This window comes from Xiphophorus hellerii, chromosome 1 (genome assembly GCF_003331165.1).
Source record: "Xiphophorus hellerii strain 12219 chromosome 1, Xiphophorus_hellerii-4.1, whole genome shotgun sequence".
NCBI lineage: Eukaryota > Metazoa > Chordata > Actinopteri > Cyprinodontiformes > Poeciliidae > Xiphophorus > Xiphophorus hellerii.
This window is the reverse complement of record NC_045672.1, coordinates 1,808,127-1,835,492: the sequence shown is the minus strand read 5'-3', so window position 1 is coordinate 1,835,492 and position 27,366 is coordinate 1,808,127. Positions and strand designations below refer to the sequence as shown.

The 27,366-nt window shown below is 38.7% G+C and overlaps 1 protein-coding gene across 1 annotated transcript in view; it reads left to right on the top strand.

Moving 5' to 3' along the window:
• The first annotated feature begins 2,994 nt into the window (after nucleotides 1–2,994).
• Nucleotides 2,995–27,366, top strand: part of vstm2la (V-set and transmembrane domain containing 2 like a) — a 51,092-nt gene continuing 26,720 nt past the window's right edge. The window contains exon 1 of the mRNA XM_032568515.1: nucleotides 2,995–3,348. Coding sequence (XP_032424406.1) covers nucleotides 3,231–3,348 — 118 coding nt within the window. The 5' untranslated portion in view covers nucleotides 2,995–3,230. The remainder of the gene's footprint in view (nucleotides 3,349–27,366) is intronic.

Below are 27,366 nucleotides of genomic sequence, written 5' to 3'. Positions count from 1 at the left end.
CAGTTAAACATGCAGAGAGCGACAGCTTGCAGTTGGAACCAGCGACATTTGGACGACGCCTCGCTTGGAGTTCGACTGACTGCAACATGCTGTCAACATGGAGGAAATGTTTACCTGTTTGTTGAAACCTCCTGGTAGGCAGAAAGCTCTGAACTGCTTCTGATAATTCACCAGGCGTGGATGGAGAGATGGGTCTGCCTGCAGATTTCAGTATTGATCCAATTCCTCTTTGCTTTTTTTGCTTTTTTCTTTTCAACCTCATCATCAATAAAGTGGTGAATCAGAGTGATTGGATGATGTCAGGCTGCCTCCACTTCCCATCGTTCAGCCACAGATTGATCTTTCCTCTGTCTGTACAAAAGCCCTCCATAACCAGAGTCTTTACAGGTTGTTTTAATTAGACAAAGACTCAAGAAGAGTTTGCATATTGTTATCTCAATGCTTTCGCTTTCATTAATCTACACTTGCCTCTTAGCTGTGCAAAGGTTTCCTTCCACATTGATCCTGTTCATTTGCAGCATGAAACAACTACTGAGGGCTTTTTCTGTTATATTTTACACCCGTCATGAGAATTGGGAATGGATCTCATACCGCTGGAAAGTCTGTTTATTCTTTCCTTAAATTGTCCAGATTTGGTTTGGTGCCAAACATCTGCAACCGCTGGTGATCCAGACTAGCTAGCTGATTTACAGGTGTGTGTGTGTGTGTGTGTGTGTGTGCGTGTGCATGTGTGTGTAAACAGGATGTGCCAGACTGGCTGTTGCACCACTGAGACCTAAATGCTAAATTAATAAACTGTGAATATGTCTTGCCTCTTCAATCTTGCATCGTCTGTCAGTAAAGACACGAATCAATATTCAATAGCAGGATATGCAAACCTTATGCTCTGCTGCTCAACACATACAGTAGATGTGTTTTGTAACAAATATGGCATTTAAAGGGAAATAATCTGGAACAGTATAAGGCGTATTGCCAAACAAATGTAATAATTTCCTTTTTACACAAATAATGTTTCTTTCTTATTTGGCCAAGACAGAAAATATATTTGTATTCAATATTTCATTGTGTAGTAATACTGGTTGTGACAGAAGTTGTTTCTTAAATTACATCCTTTGTTTCTCAGTCACCTGGTCTGATTTTCAGCACCATGGACAGAGAAACATCCTGCTGAGTTTACAATTCAGCTCATTTATTTCACTCAGAAAGCTACTTCAAGAACTTAAAGAAGGTCACATTTTATTTCCAATAATGTACAACCCTAGCTTGATACAGCTTAGTTGAGTGTAATAGTGATATTCTTATTGAGTAATACTCAGTTTATTGTATTAAGTTATATTACTACACATACAGACTCAATAGAATTAGCAGAATATACATAAAGTAAACGTAGTAAAAAGCAGTTGATGCAATCCACCGTCCTTAGTAAGCACAGGGCGACAGTAGAGAGTGAAAACTCCCTTCTAGCAGGAGGAAATTTCCAGTTTACATCTTTACTGCTGAAGGCAGCGGGGATGTTCCACTGGGGTTCTGCTACTTTAGCTTAGCTTTGTTTTGGTGCAGACCTAGCTTCTTCTCTGTATTGTAGCTAACATAGTTAATTTCTCATGACTGTTAAAAAAAAATGCTGTTTATAAGTGAACTTTTCACACTGTCACAGCATTCTACTATTACTTTTAAAGCTGCAGTGTAACTTTTAGAAAACTGTTTTTTAATTTTTAGTTAAAACTGTCACCATGTCTTGACAGTAAAGTATGTGACAGATAATCTGAGAAGAAAACAGCTCCTCTGCCTCCTCGTGTGTGGAGAGTCTTAGCGCTGTCAATCATGCTTGTGTAGGCAGCTTACAACCTCCCCTTGTTCTGCACCAGGCTACAGCTTCTTTCCAATGTCAGTGAGCAGGCTAGTTAGCACAGCCACTGATGACGACTGATAAACAGTTTTTCTTTAAGCGTAAATTGTTTCTCAGACGCAGCCATTAGCACAATCAGCATCAGCGTGAACATGAGATTGATTGACAGCGCTAAGACCCTCCTCCTTGCTCTTACTGCCAGGAGGAGGGTTGTTTCTGACTGCATTTCTATGAATTGTAATATTAGCACTGGGAGGAGGTGCTCCATCTTTTCATATTATTTGTCTCGTAGCAAAATGTCACAACATGGTGACAGTTTTAACAAATATAAAAAAATTACATTTTTGTCATAAAAGTTAGATACTGCAAGCTATCTTTTTTAGCCTGCAGTATCTAACTTCCAGGGGGTCTTTTATGGGCTCTAGTGTCCCTTATATTATAGTAGGCTGACAGGAAACGGGGAAGACATGCGACAAATGTCGTCGGGTCCAGGAGTCGAACCCGCGACGGCCGCGTCGAGGACTCAAGGCCTCGCGCTAACTGCTACGCCACCACGGCACGTCCCACTGCAGGCTATCTTTAACAGCAATAAAATAAGCAAGTCTGTTTGTCAACAAACAAATGTATATTTGTCTTTTGGCAACTCTGACCACTCCCAGTTAAGACTTGTAAGGCGGACTTCAATATGGCTGCTCCTGGCATCAAATGACACATGTGAGAGTGACAGTGCGACATGTAGCTCCTGCATCACTAAGCTGAACAAAATAAAAATGGTTTTGGAATAATGCTAATGGATTAATGCCTGAAATGATGTTTGTTAGAGGTACTTACGAACAATGTTTATGGGCTTCACCATGTTGAAACCGCGATTTCCCCGACTATGTTAACTACCACGCCGGTCTGACGTCAAATACTCTCCGAATTACGAGGTACCTGGAACGCAATATTAACTACTTTTTATTAATCAAAACATAATAAAGTAATAATGTGGAACCCTTTCTGTCTCATAAAAGCGCATTCCTAAAATAAAAGATTAAGTTTCAAGCTAAAGAAAGACAGGGGGTTTTAATATCCCTGCTCTCATAATTGATATTCCCCGCTGCAAGCTGCGGCACTTCCCGTAGAGGGAGCGGTCTCCCTCCGCCGCATGTAGAGCCGACAGGACAGAGGCAGTGAGTCAGTTTACTCGGGCAGCTGGCAGAGAACATCACGCAGACTTTTTTCTTTTCTCTTCATTCCCCCAGCACTGCTCAGAAGGAACCGCTCACTTGGAATTAAAAAGATAAATAAACTAAACATAAAAGAAAAAGAAAATCTTCTCCAAGCACTCTACCCAATGTGAAGAGAAAAGAGGCTGAAAAGAAGAGAAAATAGCGGAGAAATGGGAGCGTTCAGGCTGCTGCTGGGGAGTTTACATTACCTGGGACTCTATCTGCAACTTAGTGTCTCCACAAGACAGGCTGGACACCGAGACCTGGAGAACCGCATCTCTGGGAACGGTATGTGTTACATCTCTCTTTTCCTGTGAGGGCAGAGAAGAGGCTGGCACAGGTACTGCCATCTGCTCACCGGCGGAGGCAGACAAAGAGCACAAGCTTCAAAGGTTGCTGCTGCTTACATGCAACTGATGCAAATTAGTGTTTTCCTGTCTCTGTTACTGAAACTAAAAGGAAAATTTTTATATTATACATACAGGAAGTAAGTTTTTATTAATTTTTAATTTTTTTACGGAGGGACTGCAGCAACCTGTAAGTCCCAGCGGATTTCACCCTTCTGAGGTTTGTTCTTGTTGTCCATCCTGATGCAGTTGGCATGGACATGATTTTGTTTTCACCTTCCTGTCCTATCAGCGGCTGATGGAGTGATAATATAATATTCTGTATTAGTGCTTCCACAGAAATCTGTATCCTGTTCCAATCCGCCTCCTTCTCCCCAGCCAGGAGCTTTTCCTAAATGGCCTCTGGTGTTTGTTCTTGGACACAGCGGAGAGGCAGGCAGAGTAAATGTACAAACCCTGTGGCTTCTCTTTGCTTCAGGGTGGCAATGAGGGCAAGTTTCAAACTGACAAAAATTTTAAAAAGGAGATAAGTTTTAGTGTGTAAGTAACAGGAGGGGAGTGAATTTGTGGAATAGGATGAGGATGATGGGAAAAAAACAGTCTTAAAACGAATTATGGAGCAGAGTGTGATACATGGTGATGTATGACTGGGAGCTTTAAGTTGGTTTATATGATTAACTGTAAAAATTATATTGTATATAATGAAAATCATACCCACCAGATGTTATTTTTTCATGTCATTCAAAGAACTTCAAACAGCAGAGGAAGAGATCTGCTGGAACAGCAGGAAGTTGATTTTATTTATTTTTAGGAAAGATTGAAAGTGGAATAAGAGCTCAATAAACTCAAACATTTCAAATCTCCAGTATGAATGTTTCTGCAGAACAATCTTAAGTTTCCTAAAGATGTTTGACTCTACACACACAGCTGCAGTAAACTGTCGTCCTGCTGTTGCTGACCTTTGCTAACACTAGCCTGTTTTCATTTTGATGAGATACGGTAATTGGATAATTCCAGTTTTGTAAATTATTTCAGTTCTGTGTGCAGATAAAGTTAACAGAAAAAATAAACGTAGCGCTTTGCTTTGACGTCATACAATCTGCTGACTGGTGTTTGAGCTGCTTTCTGAAGCCCTAGAATTGCAAACATGTTTCACTACAAGATCCATCTGGTAAAAACATTAAACTAATAAACGAATAGGCCACATGTATCATCTGCTATTGAATTTTAAAGTCTATATTTGTTGCTTGTTGTTCCACGATAAAATACTGTAATTACTTTATTATCCAGCACTACCTGAGCCCACCATTTGTTGTATTAATTTATTATTTTACACTGTACAGCATTCTGCTCAGGTTTATAGTGACTTTTAGTGCTTTATAAATACAGTGTATAGTATCGGCTGTTGGGGCGGCAGCATCAGAACCAGGGATGAAGAAGGCTGGTTCTGTTCTTTATTGATGCAAAGAAGGATTCTTCATAAAATCAATAAAGTTATGGCTGACCCTCTACATGAGACTGTTTTGTAAAACTGTCTTCAGTCAGAAGCTTCTTTAGATTTGCTGCAATACAGACTGCTACAGGAGATCTTTCCTGCCAAAAGTCATCACCATCTACAATAACTCTGAAGAATCTGAATTAAGGACTTAGAACAACATTTAAAGTCTTTTTTTTTATTTGAACTTAATTAAATGTATTATTAATACATTCAGACTATTTCCCAACACTGTTTCCCTTCCTAAAACCAGCTGGGCTCATAAAGTGAACAAGTAAGCTAGTATGTTTCCCAGTTTACTCAGCTGGAGAGGAAATGATCCAGTTGGCCTAAACTGGGAGCCGAAGTGATCTTACAGTTGTCTTCTATTGGACGTCCTGCCTTCGTTCTGATGTTTCCTGTCTGTTCGTCAGGCTTTTCAGCTTATTGCAGCAGACATTAAAAGACTTTGAACATCATTGTTTTCTCCATAAATCTGATGGTCACTGTGTACATTTCAGTGATAGTCTCACAGAACAAAGTGTGGCCGAATCCTTGATGATCCCAGCATTGTTTACATCTTTCCTTCCCAGTGATGAATCGTTTCTTGATTTCTCTTTCTTTCACTTTTAAAAAATGGAGTATTCATAATGCTGCTTGTACGTGGATCCATATGAATAATATCTCGCAGCATGTCGTTGCATCTGTGACATAAAGGATTTGCGTGTGTGGTGGGGTTTTTTTCCTTCAAGCTGAATGATGTGTTTGTCTGTGTGAGGAGATATTTTAGAACCGTGTGGGGGTTTTGTATGGAAATGAGCTTGTGCGTCTACACTTGTTTTTGTATTGTCCTCGGGGCAGAAAGCAAGAAAAGAGGAGGGCAACAAGAGATTTTAAACTCAAGTGCTTTACCAGATTCATGTAGTGTAATTCCCAATTCTTAATTAAAACAGTAAATGGCCTTGTGCTGCATTAATTAACAAAGAATGGAGCATATTAGTGTTGGAAAATCGGATTTTCTGATGGATTCTACTTAAATAACTCGCAGAGCGGAGATGATAAGACAGATGCTCAAGAAATCATGTAACACCTTTATTATTTGCAGAAGAATTGTTCTATTTTTCTTTCTGTTATGAAAAAACCCAACCTGTGGGTGATCTCACTCTGACTCACATCGCCCTCATGAATTTAAGGGCTTTCCTGAGAAATGGGGAAGCTCTCGTCTGCTTTTCTAAAGCTGTGTTACAATTCTGGCCCATCTTGCTTGTTTCCAAGTCCCTGAGGGTCATAATTAATCTTCCTCTTTCTTCACTGTCACTCCACCAGCTGGAGCAGAAATCAGCAAAGGACAAACAAAAAGAAAAGAAGTAAGATAAAAAGGAATATCAATTAGAAATTCTTGGTGTGAGTTTCCAATCTACATCTGCTCTGGCGCTGTTTTACTCATTGATACTTTTCAATTAACTCCTAATTAAGAGCAAGTGAGGCGATTATTCCAGCCAATCAATTGCTTTAAGTATTCAGTGAAGGGTAAATGAGCCATTTTACCAGCAGAAGGCCCAAAGTTTGTAAGAAAAAAACTAAAAACTACAACTACGTCCACTATTATTGGACATTCCTGGTAAAGAACAGAAAAATGTTGAGAAAAATTCAACCTTAAATTTACTTAGTTATTCCATAAAAAACATTAAGAAATCATTGTTTTAAACAGGACCACCTGTGCCAAAAATAAGGGGCAAAACTGGAACATATTTGACATTTTTGCATTGGTTTCAACATTTTTATCTGTCCATGATTTCCTGTTTTTCCCAAAGCATAAGTATGTAATACAAGGCCTGTTTCTATTCTTCAAAAAAGGACAGACCGGGGGCATGATATTCAATTAGGAAATATGCTTGTTGTTCTCCATGACTCAGAAAATGGTTACAATAAAGTATTTCCCCCCAGTTTTCAGTCAAACCATAACATTTAATTCGGATTGTCTCCAGTGGTCAGAGTCTCACTCTGAGACTTTTTTTAAACCCAGTCTCAGAGTGAAACATCTGGGGAGTGTTTCCTGTGCGGGTGTTAACAACTCCACAGATGTGAAAGCGAACATGGCAGCATATTTAGGTTTGTTCTGCGCTGCGCAGGCAGGTAACAGAAACAATGACGGATTGCACTGTGCTGCCTTGTGCTACTTAACATGTTCAGTTTAACACGTCTGTTACAGAATGTATGTTACATTAGCATTTGGTTCAATGGAGCCGAGGTCCTGTTTTCTAAATGAGGTGGAAGTTAAAAGTCAAAATCATATGCACATTTCATACTAAAATTACAGCGCTATCCAGTGGCCTGGCATGACAACTACAGCTGGCTTAGGGTGTCTTCTAAACATGGAGCTTTTCTCCAACTGACATCTAAAAACACCATCAGTTTCCAGACAGCAGTCTTGTGAAAAAGTAGCCTTGACCTGCAGAGATCTGCACTCAGAATGTTATAGCCAATCAAATCCCAACATGCAGAATTAGTGAGATGGTGATGGTGATAAACACGTCTGCAAAGGTCACTGCTGAATACGCAGCAAAAGTAGTTGTAATTTTAAGGAACTTTTATGAGCCACCATATTTATCTAACACTGTGGGCAGTGAGGATGTTTTGTGAAACATAAACATTAAAAAAGTTATTTAAATGCATGTCAGTAGACTGCAGTTCCAGCAGTGATGAGTTATCTATCTTTGCTTTGGAACGACTTCCAATCTGAAAACATAATAATTAAAGAGAATAAATAGATTATGATTTATTTCTGCATGGAGTTTGCATATTCTCCATGTGGATGTGTTGGACTTTGTCTTTCCTTCCACAATCCAAAATCCTGACTGTTGGTTAATTGTGCTCTCCTCCAATGTTGAATATCCAGGACAACACCATGATTAGCAGGTGTTGGGTAGACTTAACAAATCTGAAAAACAAAAACTCACATAATGTTCATAGCAGTTTTCTTAAACACTTTTGTACTTTTGTACACATCTTATTGAAGGTAATGTTAATCGATTTCTATCACAGATTACTCAATCATACGTTTGTATGTTGAAAAAAGACATTACTGGCAAATAAACCGAAGCCTGACTTTTATATCTTCGCCCTCTTTTGACCCCCATCGCCAGAAAAACCAGCAGCGCCCCTGCTCCTGGATTGGATTGGATTTGAACCATTTTTTCTAATTTACTCATTCAGCGAATCCTTACTGGCTGCCTCAGTCGCTTTAAAGGCTTCAAGCATGGCTGCTCCTTCACACTGTAGCGCTATTTGAGAGGGATTGAGTAGATGGATGTCTGAGTTTAAATCTGGCACAGATACAGCTACAGTCTGCTGTGGTTAAGCTCATTCTAAGCCCCATCTCTATCTACTTAAAAACTGGTGTGCAATCTGGAGAAGGCAGGGGACGACAATTAAACGGAACCACGAGGCAGTGGGATCGTCCTCCTATTAGACTATTAAATATTTAACAATGGCCAACGCAGCATTGCTGTCAGACTGGCAGATGAAGCAGCTTGTGGAGTTTACTCGTGTCTTCTGCTGAATTAAACACCAAATGTGGCCGTCTGCTGCTCTTCTCCTCCCACTCGCTTACAGTTCATCGTGTGTGATGGTGGGCGATGTGCTGACATGACAGTGGGCTTCTGTACATTATCACATCAATGCTTCCACCAGGAACAACAGCCATGGAAAACTCAAAAAGGAACACCGTCCGAAACATATTTGATGATGAACAATGATCCAAACAGCATAAGGACATTTTTACAATCAAATCAATCAGATTTATTTATGAAGCAGCATAAAAACAACAGCAATGTATATAGAAAGCAAAGGATTACAGTTGCAGAAATGAACAGAAACAAACACAAAGATTAAAAGTGGGGCTGGATACCAATAAAATGACTTAGTTTAGTAAGAAAGTCAAAGTAGAAATGTGACTTTAAACGAGATTTAAACAGTTAGAAGGCTGCCTGATTTGTAGAGGCAAACTATTCCAGTGTTGGAGCTGCAACTAAAACTCTTTCTCCTCTTGAGTTCCAGCAAATCTTGGCTACTGTAAAAAGTCCCACTAGTTTGGTGACCTCAGTGAAAAATAAACTCCGGCTGCACCGCACCATCTCTCTTCATCACTGTAGATGTAAATACTCATGCTCATCCGGGTGACATCCAACATGGAAGAGCACAGCCATGTTCTTTGATTAAGCTAAACAAAATTACATTAAAATTAACATATGGGCGTGCCGTGGTGGCGTAGGGGTTAGCGCGACCCATATTTGGAGGCCTTGAGTCCTCGGCTCGGCCGTCGCGGGTTCGACTCCTGGACCCGGCGATATTTGCTGCACGTGTTCCCCCCTCTCCTTCTCCGTTTCCTGTCAGCCTACTATCATATAAGGGACACTAGAGCCCACAAAAGACCCCCTGGAGGGGTAAAAAAAAAAAAATAATAATAATTAACATATTACAGTTCCAGAATTACAGCAGCTACAGCCTTCTTTCACATGAATACTTTATTTTTATCAACACTTTCACCACTGATAGATTGTGAAGTACAGTACATGTATTTTCATCCACCCTAGGCTAAGTTAATCAGTGGCTGTTGGTAGCTTTTATTGTGTTTAGCATACCACTGCAAAAAATACACAAATTATATTACATACAGTTTTTAGCTATTTTCTTAAATTAGACTGATTTGTTCAGAAGCTTGTATTTGAAGAGTCTTTGTGATACAGAATTGAAGTAGCTTATTAGCGCATCAGTATGTTGATTTATGATAAGATTTCTAAGAAAGCACCAGTTCTACTGAATAGAAAATATGACTGTGTGGGATTCTATGTAGTAAATCTAAAAGAGCAAATGCCTGAAGCTATGAGGCTGATGTGTTCAATGTTAACCCACATTAGCATGTAGCACTTAAGCTAGAATCAAACTCAGTATTTCTCTGCCTTGTGACGCTACAGTTCAGGGTAAAAAGGTGATTCAGTTCAATTCAAAAATACTTTTATCCCAAAAGGAAATGAATTCCTATCATCCAAGTATCTGAAGATGTGGATTCATTTATTTTATCTTAAGATGAATTTAGACATTTTAGGATGAATGTCTAAAGTAACATCTGTTGTTTTACTTATAACCAAGGAAGGGTTGTTACTTGTAGTTTTGATTAACACAGTTTTCAAACATGAAAGATTTTAACGTATTTTAGCAATTCCATTTTGCCTTTAAAAAGTGCGTTTACTGCATTAAACATTCATTAGTGATTTATTAGGGCAATAACCGTTAGTTGAGTTTGAATAAATGAAGTGAGACAACATGTGTGTTTTGCTTGATTATTGGCCAGCTTCTTATTTTCCACTGGCAAAGAAGTAGCTGCAAAAAAAGTTTCCCCTAATATTATTGTTCACTTTTTAATTCCATTCCTCATAAGAAAATTATCACCGTGTTTGATTACTTGTGGGAAAACTCATTATTTGCCCAAAGAAGAATATAGTTTAAAGTTTTATTCAACCCCCTGAGGTGTTTGTGATAAAAATCTTGTTGCATCCACAATTAGAAGCCGATAGCAATTCCACAGCCACACATTACAAAGTCAATAAAACCGCATTTTCCAAATGGTCTTTCCAATTTGAGCTCCAGTCTAAATGTCTTTCAGTGATTTACTCCACCTGTCCCTCTCTGACTGACTCTTGGCGTCCGTAAATAGAGGAAGAAGGTGACTGTCAGAGCAGACAGGAAGGATGCATTGGGAGAGAGGGACAGGATGACAGGTTTAGAGCTTGTTGGCGCTCAGCGGTAGGTAGAGCCGATGTATTTAGGTCCTGACCTCAGTATATACTCCTCACTGAGAAGACAAGTGCTGGAGGGCAGCTTGTGATAAACGGCGCGAGGGAAGGAAATTATTAAAGTAGCTGCTTCTTTCCTTCTCCATACATAGCCTGATTGTTTCTGGACTTAAGAGTCAAGCTTTTCCATGTCTGCTGCTTTTTGTTTGCATATGCTTCTTTCGATAAGAGTGTACTTAAACCTGGAGTTCTCTGCATCTCAGATTTGAGAGAAATCAAGCAACATTTTTGTTACTATTCTTACATTCTAAGTATTGCAATATACTGTTTTCATTCATGCATATTTTAACAGGATTGTTTCTAATAGGGATGCACCGATCCACTTTTTTCACTTCCAATATCAATACCGATATCTGAAGTTAAATATCGGCCGATACAGAAAATCAGCTGAACTCACTTATAATGTTTCTTAGCGTAGTCAAAAAACAACACACGTTTAATTTGTTGTCAATGCAATTAGGAGCAGAACAGCCGATGTAAAATAAATAGTAAAGAAGCTGAAACTAACAAAACAATAGGTTGACTATGTGTGGTTCAAAAAATATAATGAGGAATTTTAAATATAATATAAAATAAATAATAAAGAGCACAAAGCATCGAACTAGACTGAATAGATCTGGCCTTATGGATTGAGAACACTGTCACCGATATCTGATCCAGAATTGTTTTCAAGATTATCAGATATTAGTATCAGATCTGTACGTCTCTATTTTCTCAGTAAAGAAAGCAGAAAATTATATTCTGTTAGTTGAACATGATAAAAGTGTTCTTTAATTAAGACTCTCTGCTACTATTCTATATCTTATATCTTTTTTATGAGCCAATATATATGAAGCAGTTTAGATTTATATTTATATGAAGCAGTACATTTTACATTATCTGGCTCAGATGAATATATTCTATTTTTATATTATAGAAGTACAATATTCTATGTTATCTTGTAAATTTGCCCTTACTCTATAATCTCACTTCTTTTTATTTTTAATTAGATTTTACATTATGTGAATCGGCATGCTTTTTTCTGTCATTTTGCTGCTGATACCTGAATTTTTGCACTAAAGGATATTTCTGCATAATAAAAATTATGTTGGTAAAATTGAGAACAATATATTGGTTATTACCAGTATAACTGACTCGTAGTGAATGCTTGGATCTACTCAATCATTAATCAAAGTCAGAAGTCTTTCACTGTTAATTTAAGGCTTGGAAGCATAAAAATGTGTAATCAGCAAACCTGAAGGCGCCTGAACATCTGAAGTCCTATAAACTGGTTTCTATAAATGGCTGCTCTTCTAACTTCACTAATAAGATTGGAAAGAAAAAGACTTTTCTTGAAAGAGAAATACAAACATCCTACAAATGTGATTCTACAATCTAAGACATCCAGTGTGTTTTATTCCCCTGGGATTCACATAAATAGATAAAATGATCCTGACTCACTAAACACTGCACTGTCATTTTAATGTTGCACCAACCGTACATGCCAAGACTACAGATTCACTTTCTGCTCTCTAAAACTCAACACTCATCATCTACAATTTGTTGTTTTGTTTTTTTTTTATTATTTTTATTAAAATGTGGAAATGCAACAGCAGTCTTTCACCACTCTGACACTAATAGCGTGCAACATTATATCTATCTGGCTGATTTGCTTGTAAATCACTTGGATTTTCTTGGAAATATGAGTAATTTAGTCTCTTGCAAAACTGTCTTGGTACAAGTAATTATTTAAGCTGTTTGTGCCAGCCAGGAGTGTCCAGCCTTTAAGAGCTGCATGTTTTAATGTGTAAGGGTTCAGCTGAAGCCTGATAGTGAAACGTATCTTTGATTGAGGCAAACATTTGGGACACTGATAGCTTTGTGACAGACAAGTCAAAATAATGCATCATTGTGAAGTAGAGAGGAATCTGACATATGGTTTTCAGTTTTCTTACAAATAAAAATCTGAAAAAAATCTTTCTCTATTTGCAAAATACTATATGGAGTTTGTGGAGAGTTATCCTTTCTCTGTTAGGTTCTTGATGTATGAGGTTGAAGACGAGTCAGTGAGTTGAACTCATGAATTCCATTTATTAATACTAAAATACATCTGATCCATTTGTTCATGCTATCCTTATGTTCTAACAGAGCAAAATGGCATCAAACAACAGTTTGTAATTCCCTTTGTTAGCCTCTATCTAAGCTACACTCTAAAGATGGGGTTCCCTAGTGTGTCATTTCCTTTAGCGTTAGTTTTGCCCGCATGTTCTATGTTTGTGCATGTATACATGAGCATGCTAAAAGAGATAGAGGAAAACACATAATTATTTATTCTCAACAAGTAAAGAAAGGATTGTACCAGCAGGTACACAGAAGCTAGTTAGCAGTACGGCACTGAAATTACCCAATTTTCTTTGGAGTCTTGAGTAAACTTTACGGATTAAAGTAGCTTTCTTGAAACAAAAGCTACACTGAAATGAAAGTTACGACGTATATCATTATTGAATGTGTTACATTTCACACGGAAAAACAAGGATCATATCATCACCTTACTAAAATTTTATCCATTCTCTAATATTTGGCCGTGACACATGTAATGCACCAGTTCGACACTAAGAAGCTCACTAAGTTTTCCTAGCCTAGCCAAACAACATTAACATTAACAAGGCTGTTAATGTTAATTTAATTTTTGGAGGCGTGGCCAACACGGACTGAACTCCGTTCACTTCCTGTGCTGCCATCACTAAAACAACAGGTAGACTACAATTCTAAAACAGCTCAGCTATTCATCGTCATCGTTCAGAATTTCTGCTTTAGCTTGCTGATTGGCTCTGTTAAAAATTTACCAGAACTGCATAGGAAGGCAATGGCCAGGATAAATATGCATATAAAGACATACAGTATAAAGAATGCATTTCCTTCATCTCTGATTGTCCTTCCATCCCTGTTTTTGCAGCCTGTTGGGACATTATATGAGAAGACAATTCACTCTGACTATAAGAAACAACGGCGACCATTTATCAGTCTGCACCTGTACAGAAACATGGCAGCAGGTCGCGTGTTGTACTCATTGCTTGACAATGTGGACTCAGACCTTTTGTATCCTCCATCATTCTTAGCTCTTCCTCCATCTCTCGCCTGTCACCTAATAAAACTGAACCTGTCAGAAAGCCTTTTCAGAACTGGCACAAACAAGCTGCAGGGTCAGCTGGCAGTCAAGGACTCTTCCTCTGTCTTTCTGCACAAGTGCCGTCTGTTGCTTTCGTCCTTCACTTTTTTTTGTTTCAAAGCACTCCAGTGTCGCGCCGGGGTTGGTGTACGTGGATGTGTGTTTTTGTGGGGGAGTTGGACACACGTTAAAGGGAAAAAAATGATTGCTGGTAGCTTTCAGCATATTGGTGCAAAGCTGCACTTTCTCTTAAGTGTCCTTCAAGAGCTGAAACCCATCTCTGGAATTCATCATCAGACTTGGGGATGCGTATGTGCATGGGTAGGCGGGGGTGTGCATGTGTGTGTGAGAGAGAGAGTGCGAAGTGATGCAGGCAGCTTTGTGGCAGAGGATCCAAACTCTTTGTATTCTGTTAGTAAAGTCTATCCTTGCATGGGTGCGCGTTGAGAGTGGTGTGTATGCATGCTTTAAGAAGATAGAAAACAGGATACAGTGTTCCCTCTGTAACACTCAGCCTGATGATTTTGGGGGAAGTGTTTGGCCATGAACACTTGAATGTTGCTTATCTTCTATTAGACACTTACAGCCAATGTTGCCATCAAAGTGGAAGGGCACTCTCGCAAACAGTCACAGACTCAGAAAGAAAGAGAGACACCACACGCTTCTCAGGGGAGACTCTTGGCAGGAATCATCTGTTGGCACCCTCACTGAGGGTGGAAGGAGGAGGAGGTGGAAAGAGATGGGTAAAGAGGGGAATGTGATGCATTCATGGTCCACGATCAGTCACTTCCAGCCTCAAGAGCTCTTCAGCTTCCAGTAGGCTGCTGTATTATTTTGTGAAGTTCCATTGTTCCCCTGAAAGTAGGCATGGGTAGTGTTGCATCTGGAGTGAAAAATAAGATACAGTTTAATGTGGTACATCCTGGACCGGTCGCCATGTTGTAACCAAGAGACCAACCACCATGCACTCACCAACTCACTCTTAACAGGGATTAGTTAACCAATTAAGACCAATTAACCCATCATGCATGTTTTTGGAGACTGGGAGGAAGTATCTAAAGAAACATTAGGCTTGTTTAGGGAGAACATTTAAACTCCATGCAGAAAGCTGTCAGGTTGGGATTCAAACCCAAGAAGTTCCTGGGTACCAGTCCATTTTTCACTCCCATAATGGTTGTATTTTAAATGTTTATTATTTGATTTTTAATCCAATAATATAATGAGATTGAGAGAGAAGTCTGAAACATTATGCTAAAATTCAATCAACGTCTGATAAAACACAACACAGGAAGTTGTTTTTAAAGCCAGTGGTGAAGACTAACCCTGCAGTTCCCCTCCAAAACAGTTGGTGACAACAGTGAAATATGCTTAGACAGTGTATATTTATAAATATAGTCGTAGATTTATTCACTTCAAGAAAACATTTTTGTTTTTTGTGAATTATTTGAAATGTAAGGGTATTCACATTTCAAATAAATGGCTCTGGCACCAATCAGTTGTTGGTCTCCCCTAAGTTAGAAACAGTCCCAGTTTGGCCGGCCCAATGGAAATTCTCTTGCCACTTTACGTTACCTGAACGAAAACATAAAGCAAACACCAAAACATGTAGCTGTAGTTATTAAAAAAGGTTCTTGGCCAATAACCTTTTTATACTGTTTTGCTCCTTGTAAAATAAATGTGGGCAGCCATACAAGCTAATGTTAGCTACTTAATTAGCCAGATTAGTTGTCTTGCTAACGACTTGCAATAGGTTTGCGATAAACTTTAATATTGACAATTACACAGTAAGCTAACAGCTACAATATCCTCCGTAATGTACATAATAGCTTTGAACATGGTAATTTGCTGTTTCTCTGCCTTTTTGGTGAAAACATACCAGTTTAGCTGTGGGGTCCATAACTTAGTCTGTAGCCTGTAGCCTAGCAACAGAGCTGGATAAATTCTGATTGGATGAAAATTGGATTACTGGAACTTCTCCTCTCTACCCAGCATTTTGTTTTAGTGCCTTTATTTATTTTGAAAATACTCAAATAAAAATGTAAGACATACATACAAAGCTTTTGTGTTCATTATTATTAATCAATTTCAAATAATTTGACCATTTGCCCCTGCTTTACAGCCTTGCTACATGAAGTAGATGTTAAGTCATTCTAACATAGCTACACTCCTCGATGACCTCATGCTATCAAAGATGTAAAGCTCATTGTTCTTAAAGAAGTGGCCTTCATCTCAGTTCTTTGAAATCAAAACTTCACGCAATCAGCAGGCATCACAACTTCAGGCATAAGAGAGAAAATGACTCTGCAGATTGCTTTAATGTGTTTGTTTCCTGCTACTCCTTTCATAAGGCACATATCAGAAAAGCATTTACATTTTGATGATTTTCCTCAGAGCTGTTTTAAGTGAAGCTCAGAAAGGTTACATTGTGTATTCAACTCCTAGTTTGTCAGGCTTTTGGTATGTATGCTGTTTCCTCCCAACCCTTCCCTTCAATTTTATTGATGTCATTGGCCTAGTCAAAGTCAAGACCGCAGCATGATTGAAATGCTCTGATGGGGCCTGGGGGAAACTGCATTGCTCAATATTAAAACTCAACAAGCTGAAGCAATGCTGCAAAGAAGATTTTGGTTTTTCAGGATTCCATTTGTTTAAGAACAGGAGTGTTTTATTTTAATGCTTTTTGCTAAACCACATTGTTGAAAAGTCTTCTATGTCTTTAAACCTTCACAAAACAGAACTGATCATCCCCTCTATGTGACGGTGACTCAAACACAACAAAGCAGCTAACATTTTCCGGTAACACTTTATTTGAAGAGGTATGCATAAAGCAGACATGACATTGTCATAAACATGACATAACAGCTGTTATGAACATGAATGAGTCTTCCTGAATGTTTATGACTGTTATCATGAAGTGTCATTTGGCAAATAATGACACTTTTAATGCAAAGTTGTTTTAAAAGTTGCATTAAAAGTCCACTAAAATTGCCAACCTTGAATTATTTGGTAAATAATTACACTTTCAATGCAAAGTTGGAACTTTTAACGGACTTTTAAAGCAACTTTGCATTACAAATTTTCCGAATGACACTTAATGACAAAAGTCATAGACATTCATAAAGACTCCTTCATGTTCATGACAGGTCATATTTATGATGGTGTCATGTCAGTCTTGCTACTAAATGAAGGGGGTCATATGTCTTTACTGTGTGTCAAAATTACTAGTCAATAAGTGTTATAGGTGAAATTATTGTAACTGTCATAACCAATAGCTGTGTTTCTATTACAAATGTGAACAAAACGTTTTGATATTCTGTTGTTGTTGAAAAAGCACAATTTTGCAATAGCAGTGTTTCCATTTTTTAATACAATTAAAATTTAATACAATTAAAATCACACACGAATCAGTTTGTTCACACAGTAGGGCATTAAAATCACACCACAATCCTCCAACCTCTTCCTCTACTTCCTCTTTTTCTCCAGTAGAAACATGCAGCTGTTCATCATGTGACTCGTGTGATGCGAAGAAAACGTTTCCATTGCAGTTTTATTAAATGTACTATTTTCTATACGGCTGAAAAACCATCTCATGCTGGCGCAGAACGTTTTTATTGATAAAAGTGAGTTTTTTCAAAATTGCAGCGTTTTACATCATATCATGATGTTATCCCTCAACAAAAAACATACTTAAAGTGTTGCTCTGACTCTTTAATGCATGTTTGAGAAATCTTTTATTCTCCATGGCAACCATTCATTGAAAAATGCCTGGGTGGACCTAGCTCCTTCAAAGACGAAGCTCGTCTGAGCTGCAGTTTCTAAGCTTCAGAGCTTCTGCCTCTCAGAACAGCTCCTCCCCCACTCAGCTCCTTCAGACTGGTCAGCAGCAATTAGCAAACACCTGGTGGAACTGCTGAGCTCATTATAGGAACTGCAGCTCAGAGTAAAGCTGGGGAAAATGTTGAAGGGTTAATAGAGGAGCCATGTTGTGATGACTTCCTGAAGGCGGAGCTTCAGAAAGAGCAGGAGTTTCTAAAGAGACAGAGAACCAATTTCAAGTCATTAAATTAGGAAGTAATTTAATGACTTGTAGTAAAAAAATTAAATCATATTTGATAATATTTTGATGACTGAAAGTGATTTTATTACTTCATTATGCTATGACATGGCACTATCTACCAGGACAATAATGGCATTTAAGCAAACTTATTTTTGTAATTGTAATTTGCTCTATTGTATGTTCAAAGGAAATGAGGCCGTTGTTGTTTTATCAGCTGTTAGAATGATTGTTGCATTCCTGCTTCAATCTTTAGTAATTAGATCTTGTAGCATGTATTTGTGTAAATATGATGGAACTCTGGTATTTTCATGTAAATAATATACTGTTAAAATCTTAGAAACTTATGGATGTGTATAAGTTTTATTGAACACTGGTGGTTTTAACCCTTTATTTGAACATTTTCTAACAATTAGCTCCACTACAGTGCTTTTAAGTTATTGTGTTAACTGAGTTATTTAAATAAATGCGTTAAATTGGATTGATATTTCTATCCTCGTAAAAAAAAATCTGTCACATCTGGACGTGTGGAAAGGCGCACCGTTTGAAGCTCTTCATTTAATAATGTGCACATAATCCAAAGAGTCAACATGAAACAAAACAAAGAGTGGAGAAAAAAAAGCCCTTTCTCTGCCTCTGCACACACAAGCACACGCCCGCACACACACACACATCCGTACATAGCAACAGCGTGCTCAATAATGTGTGCTGCCTCTGGCCGTTTTCAGACAGGGTTATCCATTACAGCATTTCTGCAGTGACCAGGCCTAATTACAGCGTGGAGGAGAGCCTTTCTCCTGCACAGTGGACCTGTGTGCACTTGTGTCCGACTGGAGCTTATGAATGACTTTACAGCTGGTGGTTGGTTTTATAATTACCAAAGTATGAGCCAAATGAGCCAGCATACATAGCTTTAAGTGTTTTTTTTTCTAGATTGCTCACACACACCCACACACACACACACACACACATTAGTACAGACAGAGACTCTTGAGTTCAATCATTCTCCTTCCCTCTTTTAGCCAGCTGCCAGAGATTCGCATATTCTGTCTTTCATGTCCAACTAATAGGCTCTTGGCCGTCTTTGAGGCCCTGCATGGTATTTACAAAAGGCCGCTGCGTTGGACAGCTTGATACCTGTGGGCAGGGTAAAATGGAGCGTACAAAGGCACACACTGATGGTGTTAGGCTGGAAAAGCAGCATGGAGGTAAAGCTGGTTCCTTAGTGGGATTTCTAATGGTTGCTTAGATGTCAGGTGACTTTTGCCACCTTGACAGATTTCCAGTGTCATCTAGTTTTATTTTTCACTTTTTGCAAACACTGACCCTGATAAAAACTTCACTACATTTGCTTTGTTGAGTCAATAGCTTGCTAGCCAATTAGCATTAATTATCAATGCAGTCCCCATTGTTGGAGTCAGGAATGTGTTGTACAACCCACATTAATTTAACATGTACTGCAGGTTATGAAATAGAAGTGAATGATGAGTTATTATTATATAATTTATAACAGTATATTACGGCCATTTTAGATAGAAAAAAATAAACAAGAGAAGATTTTGGTGGTTGGTTTTATAATTACCAAAATATGAGCCAAATGAGCCAGCATACATAGCTTTAAGTGTTTTTTTTTTTTCTGGATTGCTCACACTCACCCACACACACACACATTAGTACAGACAGAGACTCTTGAGTCCAATCATTCCACCAAACCACCAAATTTTGATATTAATCTTAGAAATTTTCTAGAAAAAACTTGTTTCAAAAAGGTTTCAAAAGTCAAACATTTTTAGATGAATGAGTTTTTTATCAAACATTTTGCTTTTGGAGCTCAGAAGTTTTCTTGTTTTGTTTTTTTTCTAGAAAGCTTCTGAGATTTTATCTAAAAAATTTCGTATTTGGCAGAAATTTCCAACTTCTTTTATGCGGTCATATCTAAACTCTACTATGGATACAATTTGAACTGGTTTAAATGGTTACCATGATTCAACAACAGGTATTGCTGTATAGCTTTAAAATACTAATAAAAGTATATTCAGTCACCAGCCTAAATGAACATTTTCCAGAGAGAAACTGCCATTAGCAGAAGTTAGCTTCTAGCTTTATCTAATCAGCCTTCAGAATGTCCTGAAAAACTGTGATTAAACACTTCATACATGATTGAACAAATGGTGCAAAATTTCTGGCTCTTTTTCACATACAGCTAGCTTAGTTTTGATATATTTGCCCTTTATGAATAATATCATTGATCAAATAAATATTCTTTGATGATTTGAAACATTTATGTGTGACCAAAAATAAATCAAACCCAGAAAAATGTCTAAGTGTAAATACCTTTCATAGCACCACTCTGATATTTTCATACGGTGGATTCACAGAACCATAAAAGAAAAAAAGGATCCTAAAGCTGAGAAGTGTTGGGAGATTTTGTAGCTCCGAGGCGTACTTAGCTGTCCCTCAGGTGAACTTCCACCTGCTTCTGGCCATGTAGCTCTGAGGGGTGACGCCCGGCCAGAGAGGACTTGGTGTTGGAGCTCCATTGCCCTGAACATGACACACTATCACTGATGAGCGCATGGTGCATAACCAGTCCAGTTGACACCAGAGGGAAGCTTTAGCCATGAAACTGCTTAGTGCTGCAGCTATAACCTTCGATAGGGGATTACCGATGAGAATATGTTGCATATCCGCTTTTGACTGGAGGGACGGCTGTGGCCGCAGCCAACGAGTGTCAGCGCTCCGTTTAGACTCTGACGTTCCTCTTCTCCTCTCCCAAGACTTTCCCTTCGCCTGCTGTGGATGTCATTTGCTTTACATCCACTATATCTTTGTTAAACATCTTAAGGATATCAAAATGCTTTATGACAGTTATGACAGTTTCTTTTGCAAACTGCTATTACAATAAATGGTGTTAATATTATCTGAAAATCAGATCAAGAGAATCGGATTAGTTACACTGCTTTAATTTGCTGTAAAATATCTCCTCCATCCAATATCATTGTGTTGTGATCGCTGACTGATATTTAATTATTCAGTGTGTCTATTAACAATCCAGTATCACCTTTCCACACATAGTATACTGTCGCATGCACAATTTCATCACCAGCTAGAATTCATAAATTATTTATTGAAATTTGACTGCATGATCATTATTCGTATACCACACATATGTGCCACTGCTTCACAGTTTACCTTGGTGTCTAAATGACCAACAACACTAATTAATCCTCCTTTTATATTCGTTTCTGAGGTACAGCAATAATGTTTGTGGGTCAATTTGACCAGGGGAGTGTTAAACAGTATTGTCAGAAACCAAAAAATTTCTCCAAAACATTTTTGTATATGATTATTAACTCCAATACTAACCATTTCAATCAATATTTGTGCAATGATGTTTTTTTATTTCCACAAATAAAGGATCAATAATAACAACTTACCCATTTACTCATGTGGACATAAAAAATGGAATTTACATTTTTTTTATGTCCACTGAAAAAAAACCTAGAAACAAAAAAACAATAATTTCATTGAAATTGATTCTTTGTAAACATTTTTATATTACATTTAGATTTTTTTTGTCAATGGGTGATCTTTATAATTGAACTTGAGACACGTATACTGTTCAGGGTCAAATTGACCCTCTGATTAAAATCAAGACAAATGAGTCATGCAGAGAGTATTTTTGTTTTCCTCCACTTCTGCTGAGTGTAAACTCAGTGTGGGTGGAGTTTACCACGGGAACAGAAAAGGTTCTCGTCAAAAGTTGAATGAACAGCTGCTTTCTCGCAGTTTCCTAGTGAAGTAAAGAGAATAGTGAGAAAGTGGGCTTGTGTGCGTGCACATGTGCATGTACAGTATGTGTAGTATGTTGTCTGTGTGTGGCGAGGGGTGAAATATGGTTCATAGCTGCAAGGAGACATATAGAATTGGACGTTTTCTTTATCTTTTTTAACCTTCAACTTGACTGCCGGGTCAAATTGAACAGTATCTATGTAATATGTAGACGCGGGGGGGTTGCAAATGTGTAAAATGAATCAATTTTAAATTTATATGTAGAGTGCACCTATTAAGACAAATATAAAAAGTGTCATACAAAAAATACTTCCAACTATTTTTTAAAAATGTTTAAACTTTAAAACAGGTCAATTTGACCAACAACATAACAGGAGGGTTAAGCTCCTGTTATCCAATTCCAACTCTTTGTCTGCGCTCATGAAAATTTATCAACCTCTGCCTAGTGAAGTCTGGAAGTGGTGCCAGACCAACTTCTGATGAATTTTTAATTATTTGACCACACCCAAAGCATTGAACCTTTATTCCTGGTCAGTCAAATATCATCACCTTTCTAAATTAAATTTGTCATTTTTTGACAAAAAAATCAATCACCCTTTCTTTTTCACCAAAAGATGAAAAATCATTTTTGGCAAAAGATGACTTAAGAAAAGGAATAAAGCAAAATGTTAACGTCACAGCAAAAGTACCCTGTCTTGACGCAGTAAAGCACTGTGAATTGAAAGAACCTCAAACATGCGCAAAGTACATGTTTGAGGTATGGGAACATCAGAAAGACAAAATGCTTTTTATTTCCTCTGTGGAAGACACATGCAAACTTCTACATGGCTAAATGGGAAACGGTAGACAAAAGTTGCATGTGCATGTGATTGGCAATTAATGACATGCCAAATGTACTGTAAATACTTTGACTGGCCCTATGCTCTTCTAGATTTACAGGTGATCCGGAATCCTGAGTCCTCTCATGTTCTGTCCTTTCCTCAGCTGCCCATGTTTACTATGAGGTTTAGGTCTGGGGACTGAGGAAAGTTGGCGTTTTTTCTGATGAACCATTCCTGTTCAAGGTCTAGTTGAAAGACAACTCATTTCAAGAGTACCGCTAGAGTCCATATGATTATGTTTTCAGAATGTCCTGCTACTTTAAAGAGTTAATGAAGCTCTATAACTTTGGAAGAGCAACAGGCCCAGAGCCTCACACATCCTCCACCATACCGAACAGGTGATGTTCTGCAGCCAACCTTTGAGAAATGAGTGTTATTTTGTTACAGATTTATTTCTTGACATGTTTTCTTAATCCTTTAACAATGTTTTTACCAACGCTACACTGAGTAGTGGTTCCTATAATGAGCTCAGAAGTTCCACCAGGTGTTTGCTAATTGCTGCTGGCTAGTCTGAAGGAGCTGAGTGGGTGAGGGCTGATCTGTGAGGCAGAAGTTTGGAGGCATAGAAACTGCAGCTCAGAGGAGGAGCTGCATCTCAAAGGCGGAGCTAGGTCCACCCAGGCCTTTTGCGCTGCTGAATGGTTGCCATGGAGATAAAAGGATTTCTCAAACATGCATGAAAGAATCAAAGCAAAACTCCTGGTGTGTTTTTGATGAGTGAATAACATTATAACATAAAGTAAAGCTCAAAGAAAGTAGATTTTATAAAAAAAACTGCCCCTTTAAGGGTTACAGTAAACATGGAGGACTCTGTATTAATTTCTGAGGTGGAAGCCATCAGAATTGTCCAGGTGTGTCACAGTGTCAGAACAATCACTGTCTCATTAGGTTAAAAAGACACGTTTAAAGGGCTCGTTTGAAAATGCCACTCTTCCCGAGTTAAATGTTATCGCGCTTGTAACTCTGAGCTTCCGATAAGCCGCCGCGTCTCTCCGTTGTCCTGAGCTCATTAGCCAGACCCAAACTGTAGTCTCAGGAAGACAAACGCCACAAATGAAATCTGCTCCAAACCCCCGTCGTTGCAAATAGATTACAACAGAGGAGTTGTATTCCCACCGTCAGCTGTGATTAGCGCCGCTGAGACGCCATTCAGTCTGTTTTTAGAGGGAGAGGTTGCTGCGCGACAGCTCGCGTCTCCGAGGAGGCTTGATGTGTCGTGTTCCTATTAGATGTGACACTTTTCCGCGGCTGTTATTCTTTTTTTAATCTGCTGTGTGAAAGTCACGCTCTCGCTTTGTTTATTTTATTTGTCTTCTCCTCGTCTTTTTGGGGTTGGGTGTCACACTTCTCACACCCTCCTCTTTTCTCTCTTCCTCTTCTCTCCGTTTTTCTTTCTGTACATGTTAATGTGCTGGAAGTGTCACCGATGTGCCAAGACATTTTGGAAGATAAAGCACTGATGCAGCAAAGCAGGCATCTGCCTCTCATGAAATTTTTTTTTTTTTTTTTTTTTTAACTATCTGATTAATGATATTTAATTTAAAATTTTGGACAGGTGCTGGAAAGTAGGTTATAGTAATATTTCACTAATATATCTTTTGGGAATGTGGGGAAAGTTACATTTGTATTATTAATGGATGGTTTGTGCAAACTTAGCAAAATATTAATTTTAAATCAATGCTCTGAAATACTAACATTTCACTCTGTATTATTTATGCTTAGCTTTGCTATCAGGGCGCAGTAATAAACTGTGAAGCTGAAAGACGGTGGGGACCCTCCGTGTTCACAGCCATCGGCCACAAATCCTCTGTCTGTCCGCCTACTTCAACACATCACATTGACTTTTCTATAACACACAAAACACTGGGAACGTTTCTCTTTTTTTATCTTCACCAGAACTACTTGACAATCAAATCTCCGACAAGATGTTAGTGTGATTCAGATGTAGGTCGGTTTCTCCACCTTCCAGTTCACACAGACAAAACCAGTTGGCCAGAACAAACATCATGTAGTTGGATCTGGTCCAGGGCAGTGAACAGCGCTGGCAGGAGTCCAGTCCTGGTGCTGGAGGCATTTTCACACTCCTGATATGAGAGCTCCAACTGTGCATGTTGTGTTGGACCCTTTAAAAAACAGGCCAGCTAAACTGAGGAAAGCTACTAAACAGGAGGTACGACTTGGAGGTTGACCGCTGTGGGTCTTCAGTGTCGGATGGAAGGACTCAGCATTTTGCTCTCTTTTTGGGTTTGACACAAACTGCTGTGAAGTACAGACTGCAGATGTCTCTTCCTCCTTCAGTGCATTTCGGTGTGGTTGATGATCATGTGACTCATGTGATCCCAAAAAGTGTTTCCATTACAGTTCTGAGAAATACATCTACCTGAATACGGCTGAAGAACCGACTCATCCCAACACTAAAACTTTTTATCAAAGAACCAGGGGCAGAGCTTCAGGGGGAGCTGGCAGGGCAGTGGCCCCCGGCCTAGGCCTAGAGGGGCCCGGATGGGAGACAGAAAAGTATTTCTCCTCTATCACGCTGGAGAAGGCAGGCCCTCACCTGATGAACACTGTGTATATGAGGGTTATGCAGATCGCCCAGTCAGGGTTGACGCATGGTTCCTAAAAACTTTACAAGACTTTAGTGATGTAATTATAGGTTAATATATTTCATTGTGTTGATGTAATAATCAGGGCATTTAGCCTGACAACAGATTCAGTCTGTTTGGAGATTTTTTTTGTCCGAACTGTTAATACTTTATGACCTCAACAAACTGTTTTTGTTCTTAGCTTCTATAAATATTGTAACATAATAAGCAACTGTTTAACTGTAGTTTATTCTTGGACTGTTTTCAAAATCATACAGATTTACAGGGCAAATTAAAAAAAGGTGCCAGGCCATTTACAGACTATAACAGTAGAAGAAAATTAAATGTAGCTGGGATTTTATTCGGTGAGGGGCTGATATTCACCATAATGATCTCATAATAATCATAATATCTGTTTTCTCCAGCTGTAATGAGCTTAATGTAAAAATCCACTCTCTGGTCTTACATTGTGTTGGAGCTTTTTTTGTACAGGATACAAAGAACTGGCCTAATCAAAGCTTAAGAGTTTGATGTGAGATTTATCTGTGCGTTTGTTTACATGAATGTTACACCAAATAAATTTCACATATATAAATAGAGGTAAGGATGAGCTGCAGGTACATCACTCTGGTATTATCTATTAAATGTTTTATCTTGGCTGTAGTTTTGTTTTATGTTGTTTGGATGTTAAAAATCACTAGAAGATTATTTTTCTTTAAAGTAGATGAACAAGTCATGTTCAAGTTATGAACAAGTGAATGTAAGAGCAGTTTCAGATTCACAGTGGAAGAATAACTGAACCTCCCAACAAGTCACATAAAAATCACAAACTTCTATGTATTTTATTGGAATTATACACTGCCTGGCCAAAAAAAAAGTCACCACCTGTATTTAACTAAGCAAATAGGTACAAGCCTCCTATTGGATAAGTACTGCATAGGCGATTATCTTTCAGCTGGCAACAAGTTATTTAACCCCAGCTGATGCACTGAGTAACTCCTCATTTCATAAACAACCGTGGCAAAAGACACATCCTGTGGTCGTGGAAAAGACGTTAGTCTGTTTAAGAAGGGTCAAATCATTGGCATGCATCAAGCAGAGAAAACATCTAAGGAGATTGCAGAAACTACTAGAATTGGGTTAAGAACTGTCCAACGCATCATTAAAAACTGGAAGGATGGTGGGGAACCATCGTCTTCCAGTAAGAAATGTGGTCGGAAAAAAATCCTGAATGATGGTGATCGGCGATTACTTAAACTTTTGGTCAAATCAAATCGAAGAAAAACAACAGCAGAACTCAGGAGTATGTTTAATTGTGAACGCAAAAGCATTTCCACACGCACAATGCGAAGGGAACTCAAGGGGTTGGGATTGAACAGCTGTGTAGCCGTAAGAAAACCTCTAATCAGTAAGGCTAACCAGAAAAAAAGGCTTCAGTTTGCTAGGGAGCATAAAGATTGGACTCTGGAGGAACGGAAGAGGGTCATGTGGTCTGATGAGTCCAGATTTACCCTGTTCCAGAGTGATGGGCGCATCAGGGTAAGAAGAAAGGCAGGTGAAGTGATGCACCCATCATGCCTAGTGCCTACTGTACAAGCCTGTGGGGGCAGTGCTATGATCTGGGGTTGCTGCAGTTGGTCAGGTCTAGGTTCAGCAACATTGTGTGCCCAAAGAATGAGGTCAGCTGACTACCTGAATATACTGAATGACCAGGTTATTCCATCAATGGATTTTGTCTTCCCAAATGGAACGGGCTTATTCCAAGATGACAATGCCAGGATTCATCGGGCTCACATTGTGAAAGAGTGGTTCAGGGAGCATGAGACATCTTTTTCACACATGGATTGGCCACCACAGAGTCCAGACCTTAACCCCATTGAAAATCTTTGGAATGTGCTGGAGAAGGCTTTGCGCAGTGGTCAGACTCTCCCATCATCAATACAAGATCTTGGTGAAAGATTAATGCAACACTGGATGGAAATAAATCTTGTGACACTGCAGAAGCTTATTGAAACAATGCCACAGCGAATGCGGACTGTAATCAAAGCTAAAGGCGGTCCAACAAAATATTAGAGAGTGTGACCATTTTTTGGTGGCGACTTTTTTTTTGGCCAGGCAGTGTAGTAAGTAATTTAACACAAACCCATATGCTATGGAGTACAGAGTAAAA